We start from the raw sequence: 22,048 nt of genomic DNA, 5'->3' as shown, positions 1-22,048 counted from the left end.
ATGCAGTCAGACAAAAGTCAATCTCCACACAAATATATGCTGGAGTTACCATGAAAATTTCAAAGGATCAAACCAGTTTGTCAGGTTTCTTCCATACGGATCTGATGTCACTTTCTAATAAAGCTGTTGTTAAAGCATCTATCTAAAGCCTTTGCAGAATATGCATATTGTCCTTCATTTTGTTTAAGGTATTGTCATCTATTACTAATTAAGCCATTTAATTCCTTATGGATAACTTTTCAGCCATGGGGATAATGATGGTAATATTACGGGATTCATGGAGCACATCATGGACAAATCACACCGGTGTAAGAGGCACGTATGAGGCAATGTCTGATGAGGACACGTATTGGTTGATCCATATTGTACTCTTATCCAACCTTAAAAAGCAAGCTAAAACATCACTAGGAAGCCCACACAGTGTCCACCTGGTATGTCATCCTTAAATCCACACTTTACATACATACAAACCCCCTCCACGTTTTATCCCCCCTTCAAAACTGGCTGCGCCTGCACATTAAGCTCCCTTAGACATTAATGGGGTTATATAATAAAACTGGTGATGCTTATTTTGTATGACAGTATGTTTATAGCAGTTATACTTCAAGGTCTAATGCTTGCCACTTTATATTTTACTTTTAGGGGGCAGTGCCATTTAACATAAATGTATTGTTTAAATTGAACAGAACCTTCCCCACAGCTAATATTGTAAGTTTAAAAGTTAATCTAACACCGCGATAGTTATGATTATTAAGATAATCTCTGGGCAATTATTTTTTTATTAACTTCTGATATAGGTAGCAATAAAAATGTAGAAGAATCTGACATGTCCATGTGTGCCAGATTCTTCTCTTTTCCTGCTTCCTACTTCTGCAATATTCACTTTTTCACTTTTTATAGGTGGCCTTTAAAATGTACCTTGGGATCACCCCTTCTACGATAGGTGGTAATGATGGTGGAAATGAATTCTCTCTCATACTGGATAAAAATCCACTTGTAGACTTTGTGGAAGAACTTCCATCTGGCAGACCATCACTCAGCTACTGCAACCTCCTCTCTGGGGTATTGAGAGGAGCTCTGGAAATGGTAGGTTGTGTTGTTACTATTATTATTATTATTTAAAACTGGTGCTAGAACCCTTGTAGTATTTACACAAAATCACCTGTGTCCTTATGGTCAGGATATTATCCTCAGGGCTGCTGTTAGAAATCGCGGGGCCCCGTACAGACTACCTGGCAGGGCCCCCCCAAGAAAATATTAAAAATATATTTAGCTAAAATTACAACGAAATCACTATTAGCAGACACAAATATAACATAACTCGCATAATTCCTGCTAAATCTAAAAAAAAAAAAAAAAAAAACTATGTTAAATAAAAAAGAAGATGAGATGAGAAAAATATACATGCTGGGCAGTTGGAGCTCAGTGATCAGAGAGACAGAGAGAGAGAAACAAAGTTACAATTTACAACAACTCCTGAGCAGAGATAAGTGCTGGGAGGGGGGCCACACAAGGAGGGGGATTAGTGAGGGACGACTGTCTCTTTCTCAACAGATAAAAGCTGATAGCAGAGAGAGGGACAGATCAGATTCAGGTGCTGGAGGAAGATTTCTATATTTGTTGTCCATCACTAATCCCCCTCTCTGTGTGGGCCCTCCTGTGTGCTCGGGCCCCCTACAAGAGGGCTGGTGTTCCCCCCCTATCAGCGGCCCTGATTATCCTGTTTCCTCTTCTGTGCAGTACTTTGACCCAAAAATGTTATGGTTTCCATTTAAGCCTCAATATCAATTTTATTTTAGTTATTTCATTTATAAGTCTTTAAACTGTTCATTTACATCTAAAGATTCTTTTAAGCGGAACCTTGGGGAAAAATAAAAAAAAAATAAATACATATTGGTAGCCCCTCCTTTTATGTACGGAAGACAAAGTATTTTTTTGATTAATTTTATTTCAGTAGTTTTATTTAAATGTATAGGTCTCTAAACTGTTGTTTTTATATCTATAATTTCTGCAATATGGAACTTCAGGTGAAAAAAATAAATAAATTACTATTGGCCGCCTCCTCCCCAAAGCATATATTGCTTGTTAATTATGTAATCTTTTAGGATTCCATAGAATAAACGCCACAGACCCCAGTGGTCTTGTATTTTATGTGAAAAAATTAAGGGCCTGCTCACATTGTAGGTAGGAAAGAAGAAGATCAGAGTATTGGCTGCCATATATTGCATTTATTAATAATGATTTTGTGCCTTCTCTTCAGATGAAGTGCACAAAGGTATATGTACATCAATATGTTACCTGAAAATAAAAAAGGCAATGAAATGTACATGCACCAAGCAAAACATTCTGCACACTATGCTGATGTAGACATTTATAATTTGACAGAAATTCTAACAGAGATTTTGGATGACGTTTGGCTTTCACTTCCTTAATAAATAAGTGGAAAGAGAGGCTAGGTTATCCTTGGACTGGGATAAGATAATTCTTCTTTATAAAATCAGTAAACTGGTAATTTTTTTAAATATAACTATATTTTGCTTCAGTGTCTCGTGTCATGCTGTCTAGCTATAGATACATAAGATCATATCATCCTAGTATTTTGTTTCTTTACAGATTCATTTACCAGCTGAAGTCACTTTTGTTCAAGACAGACTAAAAGGAGATGATGTCACTGAAATAGGAATCACATTTCTCAAAAAAAACGATGATAAGAAATCTAAAAGAAATAAATGACCAAACCACATACAGTAGGCCACTGCATAATACATATTACTTCTGATGTATCTAGGACAATGGTACCCATTACAGTACAAAATAGAGGGGGAAAAAGATTGGAGTGTGCGCAATAAAATATAATGTATAGGTGTTAAACACTAATTGCCTGTGTGTTGTTGTTTTTTAATAAATGTATTAAAGTAAAATATATGTTTGTTTATGAATGCTGTGTGATTTCCTCATGTGGCAATCAGTCAGGAGACTGTGCACATTTTTACCATCAGCCCAGAGTTGTCTTCATCTTTCTGAGGGGTGTAGGTGGACATCTATTTTAAGGGAATTCTAGAAGCCGCCAGTTTTGAGATGGCGTGAGAGGTTGTTAGTTCCGTAGGTGGTATTGTGCAGATGGCTGTCAGTCAGACAAGGATATGTGGACGTTCTTTACTCAGGGTGCATCTTGGAATTCAGTCCTGGACAGGGTTCATTCAGTCCTGAACAGGGTTCATATGAGTATTTTTCAGTCCAGTGCTGAGACTGACAGAGATCATATGGGTATTTTTCAGTCCAGTGCTGAGGTTTAGATGCCTGATTTGGTCATTTGTTGTCTGTTGTTGTTTGTTTTTGGTCATTTGGTTCATAGAATGGAACATGTGCAGGTGTCTTTCAATTTGGATGAGCAGAGGAGATTTCAGGATATTTTGGTCAAAGATAAATGTTGACATGATGTGGGTTTCGGTCTGGGGGATTAGGGATGGGTATGTTTTTGGTTGTCTTATTTTTTTAATTTTTTTATTTTTTTTATGATTTTCTATGCTTACACACTATGACCAGAGCAATACAGTGTTACCATACTATTCAGTTTTTGGGTACTAAGCACTCCAAGTTCTAAATGAATGTGCAGGGAGGGTTGGGGTTGGGTTTTATTTTTTTGCTCTCTGTTGGAGAATATTTTTGGCAGTGGTTCTCGACTTTAGATGCTGGAATTACTATTTATTGCATCCGGATGCTGGTTTATGGGTGGGAGTATTGTACACTGAACAAAATTATAAACGTAACAGTTTTGTTTTTGCCCCCATTTTTCATGAGCTGAACTCAAAGATCTAAGACTTTTTCTATTAACACAAAAGGCCTATTTCTCTCAAATATTTTTCACAAATCTGTCTAAATCTGTGTTAGTGAGCATTTCTCCTTTGCCGAGATAATCCAGCCACCTCATAGGTGTGTCATATTGAGATGCTGATTAGACAGCAGGATTATTGCACAGGTTTATTGTGGCTTAATAAATAAATAAGCTGCGCTACTAAAGTGAAACTGTACTATAACCACACATGTGTATATAATGATAAGTTAATAAAGTCCATAAAAGTCTCTTATTAGAAAACTTTTCAGTGTGATGAGTCCAATGATCACTAATTCACTAAATAAATTGGGATCTCCACCAATAGTGCAGGCTGCTTACCAGAATTAAATGTATAATGCGCAGATTAGGGAGTTGACACATCCAAGGTCTCCAAAGGGATATCCCACTTCGAGGACAGGTACTCCTGCTGTATTGCCCAAACTTGGACTATAAGGAAGGCTCAGCCGATATCATACCACGTACATATAAAAAAGGAAATTACATCCCATAGCATAAAACTGATATAAGTTGTAAGGACGTGAATAGAGGAAACTTGCAAACTTAAAGTGTTATGCGTGAAAGTGAATCACACAGATCTGTAAAGAATCCACAAAGTGGCAGATATTCCAAAGATTCCAAACTCCTCCTATAGTGTGTTACCACCACCAGATGTACAAACTGCTTACCAGATAAGATAAGAGATCAGTGTATAATAATTGGATATATTTAGACACCAAACTTCACCAAAGGAATATCAGGACAGTGACCACCACCATTCATGCCAACTGCTTACCAGAAGTAAACATATAAATTGCCAAAAGAAGAAGGAAGTATGGGCAATCTAGGAGTGGATCAAATCCAGCCAACAGGGACAGTAGCCGCCACCTAAATCTGCAAACTGCTTACGAGATGTAGATTTGTGATATGCCAAATAGATCAACCACAAGGTCTCCTCAAATCCAGCACATGAAATCCAGCAATCCAGATCCAGCAATCCGGATAAAGGGAGACTCAATTGACCTCCAATCAATAGTTGGGTTCAGTCTCAATAGGCGTCAGTTACCGGATCATATAAAAGACATAACATGCCCCATAGTGTAAAACCGCTTAATTTATTCAATTAAAAAAAGAAATGCACTTACAAATATCAAATGCTGAGCAGATATAGAAATATCTTCCGCCCGCCCTTCTCGTCTCACTCAGATGGCGTCAGCATGCCGCGACTGACGTGCATTTTCAGATATCTGGTAACTAGCTTTCAGTTACATGTAACTACTTACCCTCCTGAAGATTTAACCCCCCCCCCCCCTTTATGACCAGGCCATTTTTTGCTTTTTGGCACTGCCTTACTTTACCTGGCAATTGGTAGTATTTAATCACCACTGGGTTTTTTATTTTTTTTGCGCTATAAATAAAAAAAGAAGGAAAATTTAAAAAAAACAATATTTTTTTACTCTCTGCTATAAAACATATCCAATACAAAAAATGTCAAAAATGTCTTCATAAATGTAGGCCAGTATGTATTCTGCTATATATTTTTGGTAAAAAAAATCCCAAATAAGCGTATATTGATTGGTTTACATCAGGGGTATTGTATTAAAATTCATGAAGGTCCAGTCAGTAAAACTTTCTTCCAGCTGAGGTACGAATAATATGTTTCACTCTCAAAGGCACCTGTGCAAAATGGCAAACATGGTGTGTTATTTCGAGTGCCACACCGCATGGTGCCACAGAACCATGCAGCTTGGTACGATGCAATTAAAAAAAAAAAAAAGAAAGGTCAGGGACTTTATATCATCCCTACTTCAAATTGCAGTTGTCAACCCTCTTCATATCACCCCCTCCCTTCACATTCCTGACCTCGCCTTCTTTATAAGCCTTACCTACCTTACACAAGGCACATCAGCTGACATCGGAGGCACAGCACAGTAGAAGGCACAACAACTGACATCGGAAGTGCAGAAAAGGGATGGGCGGGGGGCGGGACCTGCCCCAGTTAACTGATTGGTTGCTAGAATGTAGGGGGGTTTTAGCAACCAATCAGTTAACTGGTCCAGCCCCCGCCTTCTGTGCATCATTGTGCTGCTCTTCTAACGTCAGCTCTGTAAAGGCAACAGAGCTAGAGGGCAGCGGCGGCTGAGGGGAAAAAAAGATCCTAAATGGCGCGACCGTGGCGGGGCCTGATGGAACAAGGACTCAATCCAGACTTGGCCCGCGGTCCGCCATTTAATGATGCCTGGTTTACATGAACACTATAGCATCTACAAACTGTGGTATACTGTATATACTGGAATTTTTATTTATTTATTTTTTATACTAGTAATGCTGGTGATCAGCAACTTATAGCAGTACTATTATAGTAATGTGGGCAGTCTAACACTAACTGACACTTTTTGGGGACCAGTGACACTAATACAGTGATCAGTTCTAAAAATATGCACTTTCACTGTACTAATGACACTGGCTGGGAAGGGGATAACATTTAGGATGATCAAAGGGTTAAATGTGTGCCTAACAGTGCTTGGTGTGTTTACTGTGAGGTGCTTTTACTAAGGGATGCACTGGTTTTTATTCCCTGCTTCTTCTGCACATCCCTGCTATACATACACAGAATTTTGTCCTGTCTTCCTCTTTGGCGGAAGTGCAGCATCACGGACGGCTCAGGACTCCCAACGCTTACACACTATTTATCGGTTGCTAAGCTGTAAGTTGCTACATTTTTTATAATAAACTCATATAAAAATACTACACCAGAAGAAGCCTCTTTTCTCTTCACCCTTACTTTGATCCGTATAGGATACTGTGACGCCCCCTACCCCCCTTGGATGGTCTGAGGAGTGTAAGGAACCCTGGTCACCAGCTGTATCCTTGCAGCAGTAAGGATTCCACGGCGCCCTCTAACCCCCCGGGATGATTGCAGGATTACTGGGAGGTCCTTCTATAAATGCTGTAACCTTACCCGGAAGAATGACTTTTTGATTATCCCACCGGTCACTCTTGGTGTTAATATCACCCCCCTGATTTCATCACAAGACCTCACTCCACTGCTACCTTTATGAACTTTGATGTTGCTATTTATGCATTAAGATTATTTATTATCTACTAGATTTATGGACTTTTGGATCAGCTTTTACCTGTGGCTGCTTTTATCATTTATTATGTATTTTACTATTTTTTTGCTGTTAGTCACTTTGTACACTGAATTCACCGTCCATACTTAATTTACACTATAAGTGTTTCATGATGATATATTCACCGCTATTTATTGGTGTCACCTTATTGTTAATCATTTGATTGGCACTGGAGCCACAGTATATTTTTGCACAATTTATGTAGCTGCTGACTTTTAATAAACACAAAAATGACTGGAACACCCCTTTAAGACATAAAGGGATTGATTTACTAAGACTGGAGAGTGCAAAAATCAGGTGCAGCTCTGCATAGAAACCAATCAACTTCCAGGTTTTTTTTTGTCAAAGCTTAATTGAACAAGCTGAAGTCAGAAACTGATTGGCTACCATGCACAGCTGCCCCAGATTTTTCACTCTCCAGTTTTAATAAATCAACCCTAAATTGAATAAAATAGTGCAACATCAGGGGGCTTAAAACATCATACACACTTGACGCTCCTAAAACATCTAGATGACATTAAAATCAGCGACAATTCCTGCATATAATAGAACCCATCAAGCATAATCCCTCATAGGAAGCACATATATACAGTAATACTCAAGAGAAAGAAAGAAAAGAAGCAAGAAGACAGAAAATAAGAAAAAGAATAAACCTAGGGATCTCCCTGAGATGCCAAAATTGTATATAAAGAAGGAGTCAGCTGAATTTGCATATATTTACCCAAGGGTCTCAAGTCTTTTCCAATTGCTTCACTGTATCGTTTGCGCTGGCTATCTTTTAATGAAGGATAATTAATTTTTTTTTTGGTTTTTACTCAGAATCTCTGCCAGCAAGATCCTGTGTATAAACATCAGTAAACTACTATGCCCATGTGCAAAAGGCCTTAAAGAGGAACTGCAATCTGCTCACATACTTTGTAATAAAAACATCTTTGACATTCTGAAGCTTCCCTCCAATCACTTTGCATATTATTTTATATATACTGTACTTGCTAAATATGCTGCAGAAATCTCCCTCCATTAAGTTTGGCTGCAGCCATTTTAACTGTGGGTAGCTGAAGCTGATGACTGTTCACTTCTTGGATTTACACAGACCCACACACATACTCATATATACAGACAGACACACACACACACACACACACACATATATATGCCTGCACTTTTCTCCTCTCTTGAATACTCGTGGATCTCTGCAGTCTCCTGTTATCTTCGCCCTCATCCAGCCCCCTTCAGCTCTTCAGCTCTCCTTGGCTTTCCTATGATTCACCCCTCCACCCTTGTTGGCAAACTCTTTTGAGAGTGAGATAGAGCTGTGCATGATGTCATTAGCCTAGGCTTTTTACCAGAGAAGAAAGAGGAAGTGGGCTGTATAAAGTTTTTATTGGCAGAAAAAAAAATGTTTTAATATCCAAAGTTAAAACAACAAGTGTAGAAGATGTATTAGGTGGAAAGATGAAAAAATGACTGACTTTAAAGAAGAAGCAACAGGTTTACACGTCTGTGTTTTATTTTTTAATTACATAACAAACACAAGAGGTCACTAAAACTCAAAATATGTGGAGCAAATACAAAAGGAATTTAGCATATTAATTATGATACACTTATTACATTCATACAAGCAATTTTATCTCATAATGGTATGTCTCATGGGCCATTATGTTAACTTAAGAAGCCTAAGAATCAGTACAATAATTTTATTGATAGAAAATAAAAAACATCATTTTAAAACTGCCTTATTCTTGACACAAGAATTAGGAGGGAAAGGATTATAGGATGATGTTATGCAGCCTGGGATTGGGATCTTACAATCTTGTTTCTGGGATTTCATATTCAAGTGTCAAGAATCCCAGTCAACAGCCTAAAAGATATAGACAAAACCAAAGAAAAACCAAGTATTTAAAATGCTTGCTTTCAGCCTTTAGCCATAAACATTTTTTGATTTACTTGTAATGTGCCTTTGAACTTGCTTGGGAACTCAACCACTTCACGAAGAGTTGATTCTCTAAGACAGCGGTAGTCCTTCCTCTCTCTTTGCTCCTCTGCCCCTCACCTACCTACATAACCTTTTATGTAGCTGCCGAAGGGTAGCAGTGAAGTGAAGGGTAACACTACAGAGTGTCAGCTGAGAGACAGCTCTGAGTCTATTAGGGTTGCTGACATCACATCCAAGATGGTGGTACCCAATAGCAGCCTTAGTCCTTTTGGATGTCTACCCAAAGAAGATTTTAACAGGTAAAGAACAAGCATGAAATATGTTAAACGCAAATATTGCAATAATATTGGAAGATTGTTATTGAAATTATTTATCTGGCAAAATGATTTTTTTAAATGAGCTACACGCATTAATGCAGAACTGCATTAAACCCTAAAATGTCATGCATATAGAGTTGGTTCACATACAAATCTACACACTAGGAATACAGTCCAGTGCAGAGCGATTTGAGCCCATTCATTTTATATTCACTACTTTTGTAAACAGAAGCGGGAAGGGAGAGAGAGGTGCCAGGTGACCATTTGGTGTAGCACAGTTTTATAAACAATAAAATAACATATAAACGATCCACTCACAAAGGTGTCAGATGTAAGGGTCTAGAACCGGATTGAGCTCAGTATTATGTCCTGCCCATGACTAACAGTCAACGCCACTGCAGGGATGCCAAAAGAGGGATGTAGGAGGATGTCAGAGTATGCTGGGGAGCGAGCTGTCAAAAGCCAGGAAACGACCTGTGAGACCCTCGGGGGAAACAGCCAATCAGAACCCGTTTCGGGGGCAAACCACGCCTTCTTCCCCAGCCTCCGAGGTTTGACAGACCCTTACATCTGACATGTTTGTGAGTGGAACTTTTTTATGTTATTTTATTGTTTATAATACAACTGTGCTACACATGGTGGTCACCTGGCACCTCTCTCTCCCTTCCCTCACCTGTTGCAGTGTGAGTTCCCAGCCCTTTTAAACAGGCAGCCACAGTCATTACTTTTTACATCATCTCAAGGCAGTTCCTTAGACGTTATTCAAATTTCATGTCCTCGATATCTTGCTGGACAGTGCACCATACAATTTTATGGACATTCATTGCAGTTATTTGCATCTCGACAGAGAGGAGTAGCGCTGAGAATATTGTTTGTCTTTTGTTACTACTTTTAGAAACACACTGCAACCGGATTGCTTGGTACTTCTGTACCAATGAAATCAGTACAGGCAAATGCACTACATTTGTGACCTGCTGCTGCATATGGGCTGTCGTTAGCTTAACACTGACACCCACTGCAGATTGCAACTGCATTGCATTTTGAATATGGTGTTTTGAAATGTGCACATAATTTGAGTTTCCCGCATCAAGTTCTAGTGTGAACAGGGTCTTAGTCAAACATACTTACTGTATATGTAACCCAAAGCAACCATTGCAGATGTTTTTAGATATCAATAATTATGTTGCACAACTGATGTTCTAAGACATGGTGATTGTAGACTGGGTATGCCTCTTTTTTCATTTCGAAGGTTTAACTAAAGTCTCCTGAATGACATGCAGTTACTATAATGCGCAAGCCTCATAAAGTAATCAAAACATTTCCTTTGCTTTTCCTGAGTCAAATCCTCTTATATATGGATCTCACCAGCCCCTGTCCCAGACACTAAAACTCACAGTGGGAGGGTCTTAGTAACAAAGTCAGTGCTGTCAATCCAGAAAGCAGTGGGCAGGACTTGGTGTGACCAGATACTGATTGATAAGCTACAGGCTTGTGAGTGAGCATTGACAATGCTGATAGCCTTGCCCCCTGCAACATGTTCTCATTCCACTGTGGTGCAAGCAGACACAGTCTACACGAGGGTGCTGCGCTGCTATTAACCACTTGCAGGACGTGGGCTGTCATGTGACGTCCTGGACTTCAAGTGGATATAGCAGGCATTATTCAGATATCTTTTTTTTTCAGCAGGCGATTCCCTGCAAATTAAAAGCCATTATAGTAGCTGTTTAGCCGCTGGTTTGCTTTTACAAGCAGCAGAAAGGGACCCCCCGCCACCCTCCGATGCTTGTCTGGTCTCTCCTGTGTGATCAGGGAACTGGAGAATGAAAACGCCAGCGGCGGTAGTTTACCATAGAGCTGACCACAGGCTAGATGGTCCCGGGCCATCTCTATGACCCTTAGAGGCCCATAGCGATGTCATGACATCACTTCTGGTGTCGGCAGATGTAAACACTGACATTTTTTTTCCTGGAAAGCCTGAGATTGATTTTTTTTGATCTTAGGCTTTCCAGCATAGAGGAGAGATCTAGGGACCTTTAGACCCCAGATCTCTTCATAAAGAGGACATGTTATGCACTATTCCTATTACAGGGGATGTTTACATTCCTTGTAATAGAAATAAAAGTGATCAAAAAATAAAAAATGTAAGGGAAAATATAAAAAATATAAAAACAATTAAAAAAATGTTTTTTAAGTCCCCCTTCCCCTCGTGCTCACATGCATAAGTGAACGCATATGTAGGTCGCTCCCGCATATGTAAACAGAGTTTAAACCACACATGTGAAGAATCACCGTGAACGTTAAAGCAAAAAAAATAGTTATAACCCAAGACCTCCTCTATAACTCCAAACTGGTAACCTGTAAAAAAATGTAAAGCGTTGCCTATGGAGATTTTTAAGTATCGTAGTTTGTTGCCATTTCACAGGCGCTTGCAATTTTAAAGTATTGTAAGGTATCTATTTACTCTACGTAACGTCATCTTTTACATTATACAAAGAAATTTGGTAAATATTGTTTTTTTTTTTCATTAATGAAAGTGGTTTTTTTCTCAAAAAAAAAAGAAAAATGTTTGAAGAATTGCTGTGCAAATACCGTGTGACATAAAAATTGCAACAACTGCCATTTTATTCCCCAGGGTCTCTGCTAAAAATATATATATGGTATATATATATATATATATATATATATATATATATATATATATATATATAATGTTTGGGGGTTCTAAGTAATTTTCTAGCAAAAAAAAACAAAAAAACACAAATTTTTACATGTAAGATTAGCCCAGTTGGCCACAGTGTAGCATAACTTCCACCCTTTCACAGTAAGCTGCAGTATGGGATCAACAGGTATTTGTGGGACTTTGCATGGAAAGAATACTGTAAGCGCAGATGTATAAATTAGTTCTACAGCATATATTTTTTTATTGGGAGGTCATAGTTCTACTTACTTACTTCCTAGAATTTATTGTCATAAAACGTAACAGAGCTTTGAAGATTTTACAAAAAGGGTTCTATCTCTATGGGCACTCTCTAAAAACCACAAAGAACACATTTTTTACATATTTGGCCTAGTCCTTTTTCTTAAGCTTCAGTTTCTGATTGATCATTCGAAGTTTGCTCTGGTGCTTCATGTTGTTGTAGCTGGTTGGATGTTTCTTCGTCTCTGTGTGGGTTTGGCTGGTCAATAAAATTTTCTTGGGGTATCCGACTTAAGCAGATAAAAACCAGTCCAACAACAATTAAACATGCCAATACAACTGAACTCAGAACCTAAAGAAAAAGATAAAGCCAGACAACTTTAATAAATTGAAATTTACTAAGGTAAAAAAATATTTAACCCCTTGACACCGACAGTACCCAAATATGCAACCTCTTGGCAGGTGGGCCTTAACGTCAAGTGGCCGCACATTTGCGAATCACATTGTACATACAGCTTTGCCGAAAGCACGCACCCTGCGCACTCCCAATACAGTTACCAGCAGCTAATGGAAAGCTCCCTATCGTTACTTACTGATAGATAAAATAAAGTGCAGCACTAAAAATTATTAAACAGGATTATAAAGTGTCAAGTGCATAATACTTAGGGTATTGAAATGTGATGAATATAAGTGAATACAAAAATTGAATACATATACTGTAAAATTCATACATAAAAATATGTGAAACCTGGGTTGAAAAAAGTGAAAAAATTCATAACAAATCCATAAAGCATAAAATTGTTAAAAACAAAACTATAATGTCCAAAAAATTAATTGTGAAGAAATTAATTCCATGATCCAAATCACCATAGAGTCCCAATGTGCATATGAGAGAGGGAATGAATCCAGTGAACCATCCACCTGATTTGCAATCACCAACATATAAGGATGGCTGCTTACCAGAAAGACAGCGGCCTCAAAACTAATGGAGAGCCCCACAACACTTTAGCAGGTAAGTGTCTATGATAAGACAGGCATCGGCAATATATAATTCAGGCGAGTGTCCAATAGAACGATACCCAGAATGGAAGGACTAAAAGGATCATAGCTCAACCCAATCAGGCAGTAAACATTTATTTAAAAGGTAATGCACTTACAGACTGGAAATAGGTAACACGCGTAAAAACATCCGTGCAAGCGGGGAAAATCAAATAGTAGCATTCCTGGTATGTACGAGTCGGCTACAGGGCATAGTGACGTCACGTCCTCTATAGTTACCGCCTGCACTTCGAAGACTACTTACCTATTATTGGGAGCTTTCTGGTCATGTGACCGCTGTTACAGCCAATCATTGCAGTCACATGATCATAAACCCCGCCCCACCTTCCGACATCTGAAACTCTTTAAAGGTTCTGCAATTGTCTTTTTCCAGTGAGAAGTGTAAAATTATTATGTAATATGTTACAAATTGTGGGTAAATATAGGAGAACAGGATCAGCAGTATAAAATGACATTAAAATCACAGGTACAAAAAAGTAGGGCTAGAAAAAGTCTTAAAAAAGAAGTACACCTGATTTCCTAAGTGGTACCCCCATTTAACTTTGATAACTCTCTCATAAGAAAAATTGCTGATCACCCAAATAATTGTAGCCTTACCGATCTTCTGGTAATATACTTTCACACTGAGTGACCGAAATAGAACAATGAATGCAGATTAGTTATGATTTCAAATATTGCATGACTGGGTCAATGCTTTAAAAAACCTGTCACTAGGCATCACTTCCATGGGTTTGCAGCAAATGCTGCGTGTTCGAGTTTTGAAAACCCATCATAAAGATGCGAGAAATTGCCATAGTAACCATATTGCACTGTATGGCCTTTAAACTTAGGTAACCTGGCCTAAGTTAAGCCCCGCCCAACAGACTGGGAGGAGGAAAGTGGACACGGGTTGACGGGAGTTGCTGTCTGGAAAGAGCTGAGAGCAAACCCCTGGGAACCTAAGCCAGGAGTCAGAGTATCTGTCAAGACAAGGAGTGAGAGGACCTGTTTGGGGCAATCTGCCAGAGTCAGGTGGTGAAGATTCAGAAGGACGACCAGGTGTGAGCGTATCTGACCAGGGACAGAGTGAGAGTGTGACACATCCATCATCCAGCCGGGACAGTGCAACCCACTTTTCATCCAGCCTGCTGGGACAGTAATCAGATTGCATCCAGGAAAACACTGTTGGACATCAAAGGGTTGAACAACCTTTGGCCATCTTATTGTTGGTTTAGCTTTGCCTACACTGGTTGGGACATCATCTGGGATTCCCATATTCCTGTATGTAGAGGACTGAGTGCGCCAGGAAGTGTGAGCCAAGTCAGCAAGAAGGACCCAGTTTGGCCTTGATTATGTGATATGTTTTAAGGGGGGCAGTACAACATTTTTTATTTTTAAAGCAGAGGAATTGCAGACATGCGCAACCTCTGCTGTGTGCAGTCTAACCATGACATCAATATCAAAAAATACTGAAAAAATACAAAATAAATACATAGGAAAAAAAAATACATAGGAAAATTAAAATGCATCAAAAAAATATATAACAGAAATAAAAAAGAAAAGGCAGCTAGGAACTTTCCACTTTGGGGCAATCAGGGCCAATAATTTTTTACTAGATTATATAGGCATTGTTTTATAGCACTTGGATAAAATGGGACTTAGACCCCTGACTTAAGCCTAGTACAGATGGGTCGAATGTCGGGTGACATCTGCCAGGTCAAAAGAAACTGGCTGACAATCAGCCTGTGTGTATTGCAGCCGTTCGGCCGGCATCTGTCGAAGGGTCATGACTTAAAATGGCCTGCCAACCGTCTGCCGGACTAGGCGCTATATGTTAAAAAAAATAGGAGCATGTACTAGGCCTTAGGAGTGTTTAAAGTTTAGCTTTCTTAGCAGCTCCAGATGATAGCTGCTGATTGCTGCCATCTCAAGCTGCATTGTTCGCCCACTGTATGATATTTGTAGCTATTGTCTATCAAATAATACACTCTAGTTTCAAGATAAAACCTGTCTTGTCTCTTCCTGTTTATTTTGGCCTACCCACGCTGCGCACATACCTTCCTGCTACTGTACAATATTTGTGACTACTGTCTCCCAAATAATTTACTCTAATGTTTATTTCAAGATCAAATCTGCATCTAATCACCTTCTTAAAATGTGGTCTAAACAAGCCACTGAACAATATTTGTGGCTATTATCTCTCAGATAATATGCTCTAATTTTTATTACAATATGAATCCTGTCTCTTTCTATTTGCTTATAAAAAAACAAAGGCTGCACTATAATAAATTATTAGTGAATGATAAATGATGTTATATATAACAAAGTGATAAATTAAACAATAAAATGCTAAATGAATACACCATATATAGTCCAAACGACTAGTGAAAATAAAATATAATATTAAAAGTCCAAATCTGTGAAAATAAAATATAATATTGAAAGTCCAAATGAGTGAATAGTTAATAGGATTCCAACCATAAACAAAATTAATATGTGAAGTGAACATCCGCCACCAACACTTTGTATCTAGCACCACACGAATAACCTGCTTACCAGAAAGAGAGACCCCACAGGGTCAAACACGCCAGAGGTAGGTAGATGTTATGGTGACAAGTGGACCTCCCCATTTTTAGCCCTTTAAATGGTATACAGCTTGGCACTGGATAATGATCAATCCCTAAATGTGGTGGCTGCATTCCTTTTTTTTGTTTTAGGCTTTTTCCTGGTTTTCAACTGGTGTTTAGGCCAGCAACACACCTCCTGTATTAGAGTGCCCCCACTGTCAATCACGTACTCACTTGTGTCAGCCTTCCCCACCGTGTGACATTTAATTTAGGAGCAGGGCCACCCGCCGATGTCACCTGTGGCATTGCCCTCTTGTGATGTCACCGACCAGTGCATGCTGGGTCGGTGATGTCACAAGAGGGCAGTGCCAACAGGTGACATCGCTGTGTGGCCCCACCCCATACCTATTTAAGAACTGTCAAATGGTGGAGCAGGCATTCTGCGGTTAGCTTTAGTCGCGGGCGGAGCTTTTTTTTTACATTTTTTTGGGACCGGCGGTGGCAGCGGACATCGCGATGGATCTACATCGGGGGGCATTTTTTTTAAAAAGAATTTTCAAAAACAGTGTGTTTTTATTTATTTTTGACAACTTTTTTGGTGAACAAGTAGGGGTACCGAGTACCCTAAACTCATTCCCAATCGGGGGCTGGGATCTGGTGACCCCCTTATTAAAGATTCAGATGAGCCCCCTGCCCAAGCCCCCCCACAACAACAGCCCAGGAGTGTGACAAAGAGGCCCTAACATGGGGACAAGGTGCTTTTCTGACCTGCCAGGCTGAATGCTAAGGGTCTGGTATGGATTTTAAGGGGAACCCCAAGCCAAAACTTAAAAAAAAACATTGTGGGGTTCCTCTTCAAATCCATACCACAGACCCGAAGGGCCTGGTATGCATTGGGGGGGGGGGAACCCCACTATGTTTTTTTTTCATAATTGTTAATTGCCGGCATGTTTTTTTTACATTCAGCTTTTAGTGGGGAACCCGCTGACAGCTGATGAGCCACCTGTTGTTAAGGTGGGCAGCTTCCCGGCCTGCTCCTTAGCAACCAGCTCAAAGAGATAAATTACCACATGGAAAAATGCATTTATTACTGCTCAATTGAACCAACACCCTATTCCTTATTTATTTCAAAATTCTTAGTGAATTTTCAAAACTGATTTAACGCAAGCGCTATTTTATTGCATTTTATTCGCCATTAAATAACTCTTAGTGAATTGACCCCGTAGTCCTAATGATTGAGCCTGCCTAATTGTTTTAAATATGTCTAAAAACTGTCTTCCTATTTCTGTTTAACAAAGCCTTGTTGTGCAACCATGTTAATAAATACCCCCACAGTATTTCTAGTGTAGAATTGCCACTGCAAGGGCCACTGTTTTGTGTCCCAGCAGCAGCTAAGCAAACTGCAACTTTCGTTCCTTAGGCTCAAAAAACAGTCTAGGGCAGGGATCCTCAAACTACGGCCCTCCAGCTGTTGGGGAACTACACGTCCCATGAGGCATTGTAAAACTCTGACATTCACAGACATATCTAGGCATGGGAATTGTAGTTCCTGAACAACTGGAGGGCCATAGTTTGAAGACCCCTGGTCTAGAGGTTTCCTTTTTAAAAATGTATAGCAGATTAACTTTGATGGGGTTCAGGGAGCTATGGGATAATCCAAAATTCTAAACAGGAATATGAGGACACTCTTCCCTTTAAAGCAGCTTAATAATCCAGTCCTGAGTAGCAGGGCATAAAGTGGACAGCACTGGGGCAGCTTTAGCAATGTCCCAGGCCAGTCAAGCATTATACTCTAAGCAGCAGGGGTTAGCAAGAGCAACAGTCCCTGAGATTGTTTTTAATTAGGTCTGTACTCACAAGGGGAGATTTACTGAAACTGGAGCACTCAGAATATGGTGCAATTGTGCATGGTAGCCAATCAGCTTCTAACTTTAGCATGTTCAATTAGGCTTTGAAAATAAAATCTGGAGGCTGATTGGTTTCTATACAGAGCTGCACTAGATTTTACATAGAGCAACCCAAAGCAATCACACACACTGTTCTGCTGATCATAGAAGAGCCAAGAACTAAATTTGCCTAACCAAAACCTAGAAGCCTGGCTAGGAGGGTGCTACACTAAGTTGGGAAAACACATGACATTCCACTTGCCTTATTTAAATACAATGCTCAGTGCCAGAGGAGCAAATGGCCAGGCCCATGCACTGTCACATGACAAAGCAAAGTGTCTTGTATAAGTTCTGATTTCTCAGAAAATCAAAACTTGCACAGGAGTTTTAGGGACACTTCAGAGCATAGAGAAGGTAAAAATAGGATACTTATGCTGCCTGCCTGCTATAAAGTGTGTCTGTTACTTTGCCTGCTAAGGCCAGAGTACAGGTTTAATTTAACCAATTAAGGATCGAAAGGTTTTACCCCCTTAATGACCAGGCTATTTTTTGCGATTCGGCACTGCGTTACTTTAACTGACAATTGCGTGGTCATGCAACGATTGATGTCCTTTTTTTCCCACAAATAGCGCTTTCTTTTGGTGGTATTTGATCTCCTCTGCGATTTCTATTTTTTGTGCTATAAACAAAAGAAGAGCGACAATTTAAAAAAAAAAAAAAAAAATAAATTTTTTACTTTCTGCTATATAACATTCAAAAAAAAAAAATCTTAAAAATCAAATTTTTTCATAATTTTAGGCCAATTTGTATTCTGCCACATATTTTTGGTATAAAAAATCCCATATTGATTGGTTTGCACAAAAGTTATCGCGTCTACAAACTAGGGGAAAGATTTATGTCATTTTTATTTAATTTTTTTTTTTTTTTTTTACTAGTAGTGGCGGTGATCATTGATTTTTAGCGTGACTGCGACATTGCGGCAGACAGATCGGACACCTGACATTTTTGACAGTTTTGGGGGGACCAGTGACATTACTACAGTAATCAGTGATAAAAATATGCACTGTTACTGTAATAATGACACTGGCAGGGAAGGGGTTAACACCAGGGGGGCGATCAAAGGGTTAAATGTATGCCAAGGGGTTTTTTCTAACTGTGAGGGGGATGGGCTTATGGAATCAACACAGGGACCAGTGTTCCTAAATAGGAGGAACACTGTGTTGATTGCTGACAGAACAACGGTCTGCCATGTTTACAACGGCAGACTGCCGTTCTGTCTTCCCGAGGGATGACCGGCGGCAATCGTGGCCGCCGGCCCTGCAGATCAGCTTCCCCTCTTGCGAATTGTCACGCTCCCGAGGAGTGACGTATGGGTACGGCGATTCGCGCAGTCGAGCCAGCCTGCCAGTGGGTGGTCGGCGAGTGGTTAAATTAATTAATAATAATAATGGTATTTTCATTGGCTCATGTTACATGTTCCAAAAACAAAATAGCTGCCTCATGTTGGCACGCTATATACACAAAGCTAGAAACGGATTACACTACAGGTGCATCTCATATATTCAGAATATCATCAAAAAGTTGATTTATTTCAGTAATTGGATTCAAAAAGTGAAACTCATATATTTTATATGGAGGAGTTACACACAGAGTGATATATTTAAAGAATTTCTTTCTTTTATGTTGATGATTTTGGCTAAAAGTTAGTAAAAACCCAAAATTCAGTATCTCAGAAAATTAGAATATTACATAAGACCAAAAAATAAAAAAAGCATTTTTAATATAGAAATGTTGGCTTACTGAAAAGTATGTTCATGTACAGAATAGTATGCACTTAATACTTGGTCGGAGCTTTTTTTGCATGAATTACTGCTTCAATGTAGTGTGGCATGGAGGCCATCATCATCACTTACTATGGAAAATTTTGCATTTCATTTGGAAATCCAGGTCCCAGAGTCTGGAGGAAGAGTGGAGAGGCACAGAATCCAAGTTGCATGAGGTCCAGTGTGAATTTTCCACAGTCCATGATGATTTGGGGAGCAATGTCATCTGCTGGTGTTAGTCCACTGTGTTTTTTCAAGTCCAAATTCAGCGCAGTCCTCTACCAGGAAATTTTAGAGCACTTCATGCTTCCCTCTGCTGACCAGCTTTATGGAGATGCTGATTTCATTTTCCAGCAGGACTTGGCACCTGCCCACACTGCCAAAAGTACCAATATCTGGTTTAATGGTCTTGGTATCACTGTGCTTGATTGGCCAGCAAACACGACTGACCTAAACCCCATAGAGAATCTGTGGGGTATTGTCAAGAGCAAAATGGGAGACACCAGACCCAACAATTCAGATGAGCTGAAGACCACTATCAAAGCAACCTGGGCTTCCATAACACCAGCAGTGTCACAGGCTGATCGCCTCCATGCCATGCCACATTGAAGCAGTAATTCATGCGAAAAAGTTCCCCAACCAAGTATTGAGTGCATACTATACTTTTCATGGACATACTTTTCAGTAAGCCAACATTTCTATATTAATAAAAATCCTTATTTTTATTGGTCTTATGCAGTATTTTAATTTTCTGAGTTACTGAATTTTGGGGTTTCACTAGCTGTAAGCCATATTCATCAAAATTAAAAGAAAGAAATGCTTGAAATATATCACTCCGTGTGTAACACAGCTAAATAAAATATATGAGTTTGACTTTTTGAATTGAATTACTGAAATAAATGAACTTTTTGATTATATTATAATTTTATGTACCTGTATAGGTTTAGAGGCCAAATATTCATTACATTTCCTAAAAAGTAACTTTGGATTAGTCTTATCTATTAGAGCTTCAAACCATGAAGCTGCTATTTTTTATTAATTAGGAATTCAGGATTTACTGTGACAGAACTGGATTGCAAACATGTTTTGAAGTAGATGATTCCTTTAGCTAAAAATTGTTTAAATGAAAGATTTATTTTGTATTTTGACACATTATGCACACAGGATAGTACTTAAATAGAAATACAAAAAGTATAGGTAGTTTTTATTTGTGTTTGCATTACTCACCTGAGATTCAGATTTAATGTGACTTTGTATTTCCTCCATTTCAATCTTCGTGATGTTCTCCTTTGATGGCATTCCACAAGGTAGTTGTAGTAAAGTTTCTATACATGACTCTATACGTCCACAAAACTTTTCCTTGATGTACTTCCAAGGGCTGCCTGTAATAATGCACTCATAATGGCCAACTTTAATAAGAGCCATATTGATCCATATTAGGGGAGCCAAACTTGACAGAACTGTTACTTTGAAAAGAAGGATATTGTAACTACAAAGACTGGAATGTTGGCATTTTTTCCAAATATCTCCATTCAGCAGATAGCCAAGCATGAAAAATACAAAAGCTGGGACCAACAGAAAGACCAAGCTGTGTGTCAAATTCCAGCTATTGCATGGACACCTGTATAGTAATGTTGAAAAAATGTTTTCTCCTACAGATGCAAACAAAGACAAAGTCAAATATAGCACGGTGTTCTGATATTTTCTTTCTACATCCATAGCAGTATTAGAAGGCAGATTTTTTATCATTTCTGCAGTAGGTTTGGGGGAAACAAAATAATAATAAAAAAACTTTAAAAATGTTCTAAGAAGACCGTGTGCCTTTTCTTTAAAGTAGAAACCAGTGCAAATGGTATTACAATGTTACCATAGGATTGGTCAGATATATCTGTTCAACAGCCAGACAGAAAAAGAATTCCACATATTTCCCACTGTATAGACTGGTTATCTTCATATAGCCGAGTTCCTTTCCATTTTCCAATAAACAGAAAACAAAACAGCACATTTCTTCGAGGGTATCTACACTGAATGAAGAATGTTGCCAGTTATTTTTCTTCACGTAGTTTTAAAAGTCTTATCTATCTACTCAGCCTAATTAAACTGTTAATTCTGTTGCAGCTACGGATCATATGATTTTTGTAAGTACATATGCAATTTTGGGATAACTCAGCATGTTGCTACATGCCATAAAATTTTATTACTGTATTATGTAATTGTATTTTGTCTATCTTGGATGTTACGACTATCTCTTAACTCCTGTGTAATTCTGTAAAGTGCAATAACTGCAAGTGATATTTCAGATAATGCTGGACAGTATATTTAGTCTTTCGACTCAGTCAAGTCAAAGTTTATATACTGTAGCCAAGTACCATTGGCATGTGTGTAGGCAGATTGAGATGCTAGTTAGCAGCTGCTGTCCAGATGGGAGGAAAAGAGTTAACTATTTTCCCAGGTTTCTGTTTTTGGTGAGTTTGTGCTGGGCTCAGCTCCCTCCCTGTGCATATAAATCAGGATGGAGCTCTGCCAGAAGAGTCCAGTCCAGCCACATGGGAGAAGGCAGGCTGACACTTGTGATGTAACGCAATCCTCCAGCAACTT

General features: G+C 39.0%; 1 protein-coding gene across 1 annotated transcript in view; it reads left to right on the top strand.

The window, feature by feature from the left end:
• The window catches only part of TRAPPC3L (trafficking protein particle complex subunit 3L), a 132,819-nt gene extending 130,007 nt beyond the window's left edge, over window positions 1-2,812 (top strand). The window contains exons 5-6 of the mRNA XM_082251701.1: window positions 901-1,086; window positions 2,614-2,812. Coding sequence (XP_082107827.1) covers window positions 901-1,086; window positions 2,614-2,733 — 306 coding nt within the window. The 3' untranslated portion in view covers window positions 2,734-2,812. The remainder of the gene's footprint in view (window positions 1-900; window positions 1,087-2,613) is intronic.
• The last annotated feature ends 19,236 nt before the right edge of the window (window positions 2,813-22,048 follow it).

Source organism: Pelophylax lessonae, assembly GCF_965119305.1.
Source record: "Pelophylax lessonae genome assembly, chromosome: 3".
Classification (NCBI taxonomy): Eukaryota; Metazoa; Chordata; class Amphibia; order Anura; family Ranidae; genus Pelophylax; species Pelophylax lessonae.
Note: the sequence above shows the minus strand (reverse complement) of the source record. Positions and strands in the feature narration are given on the sequence as shown.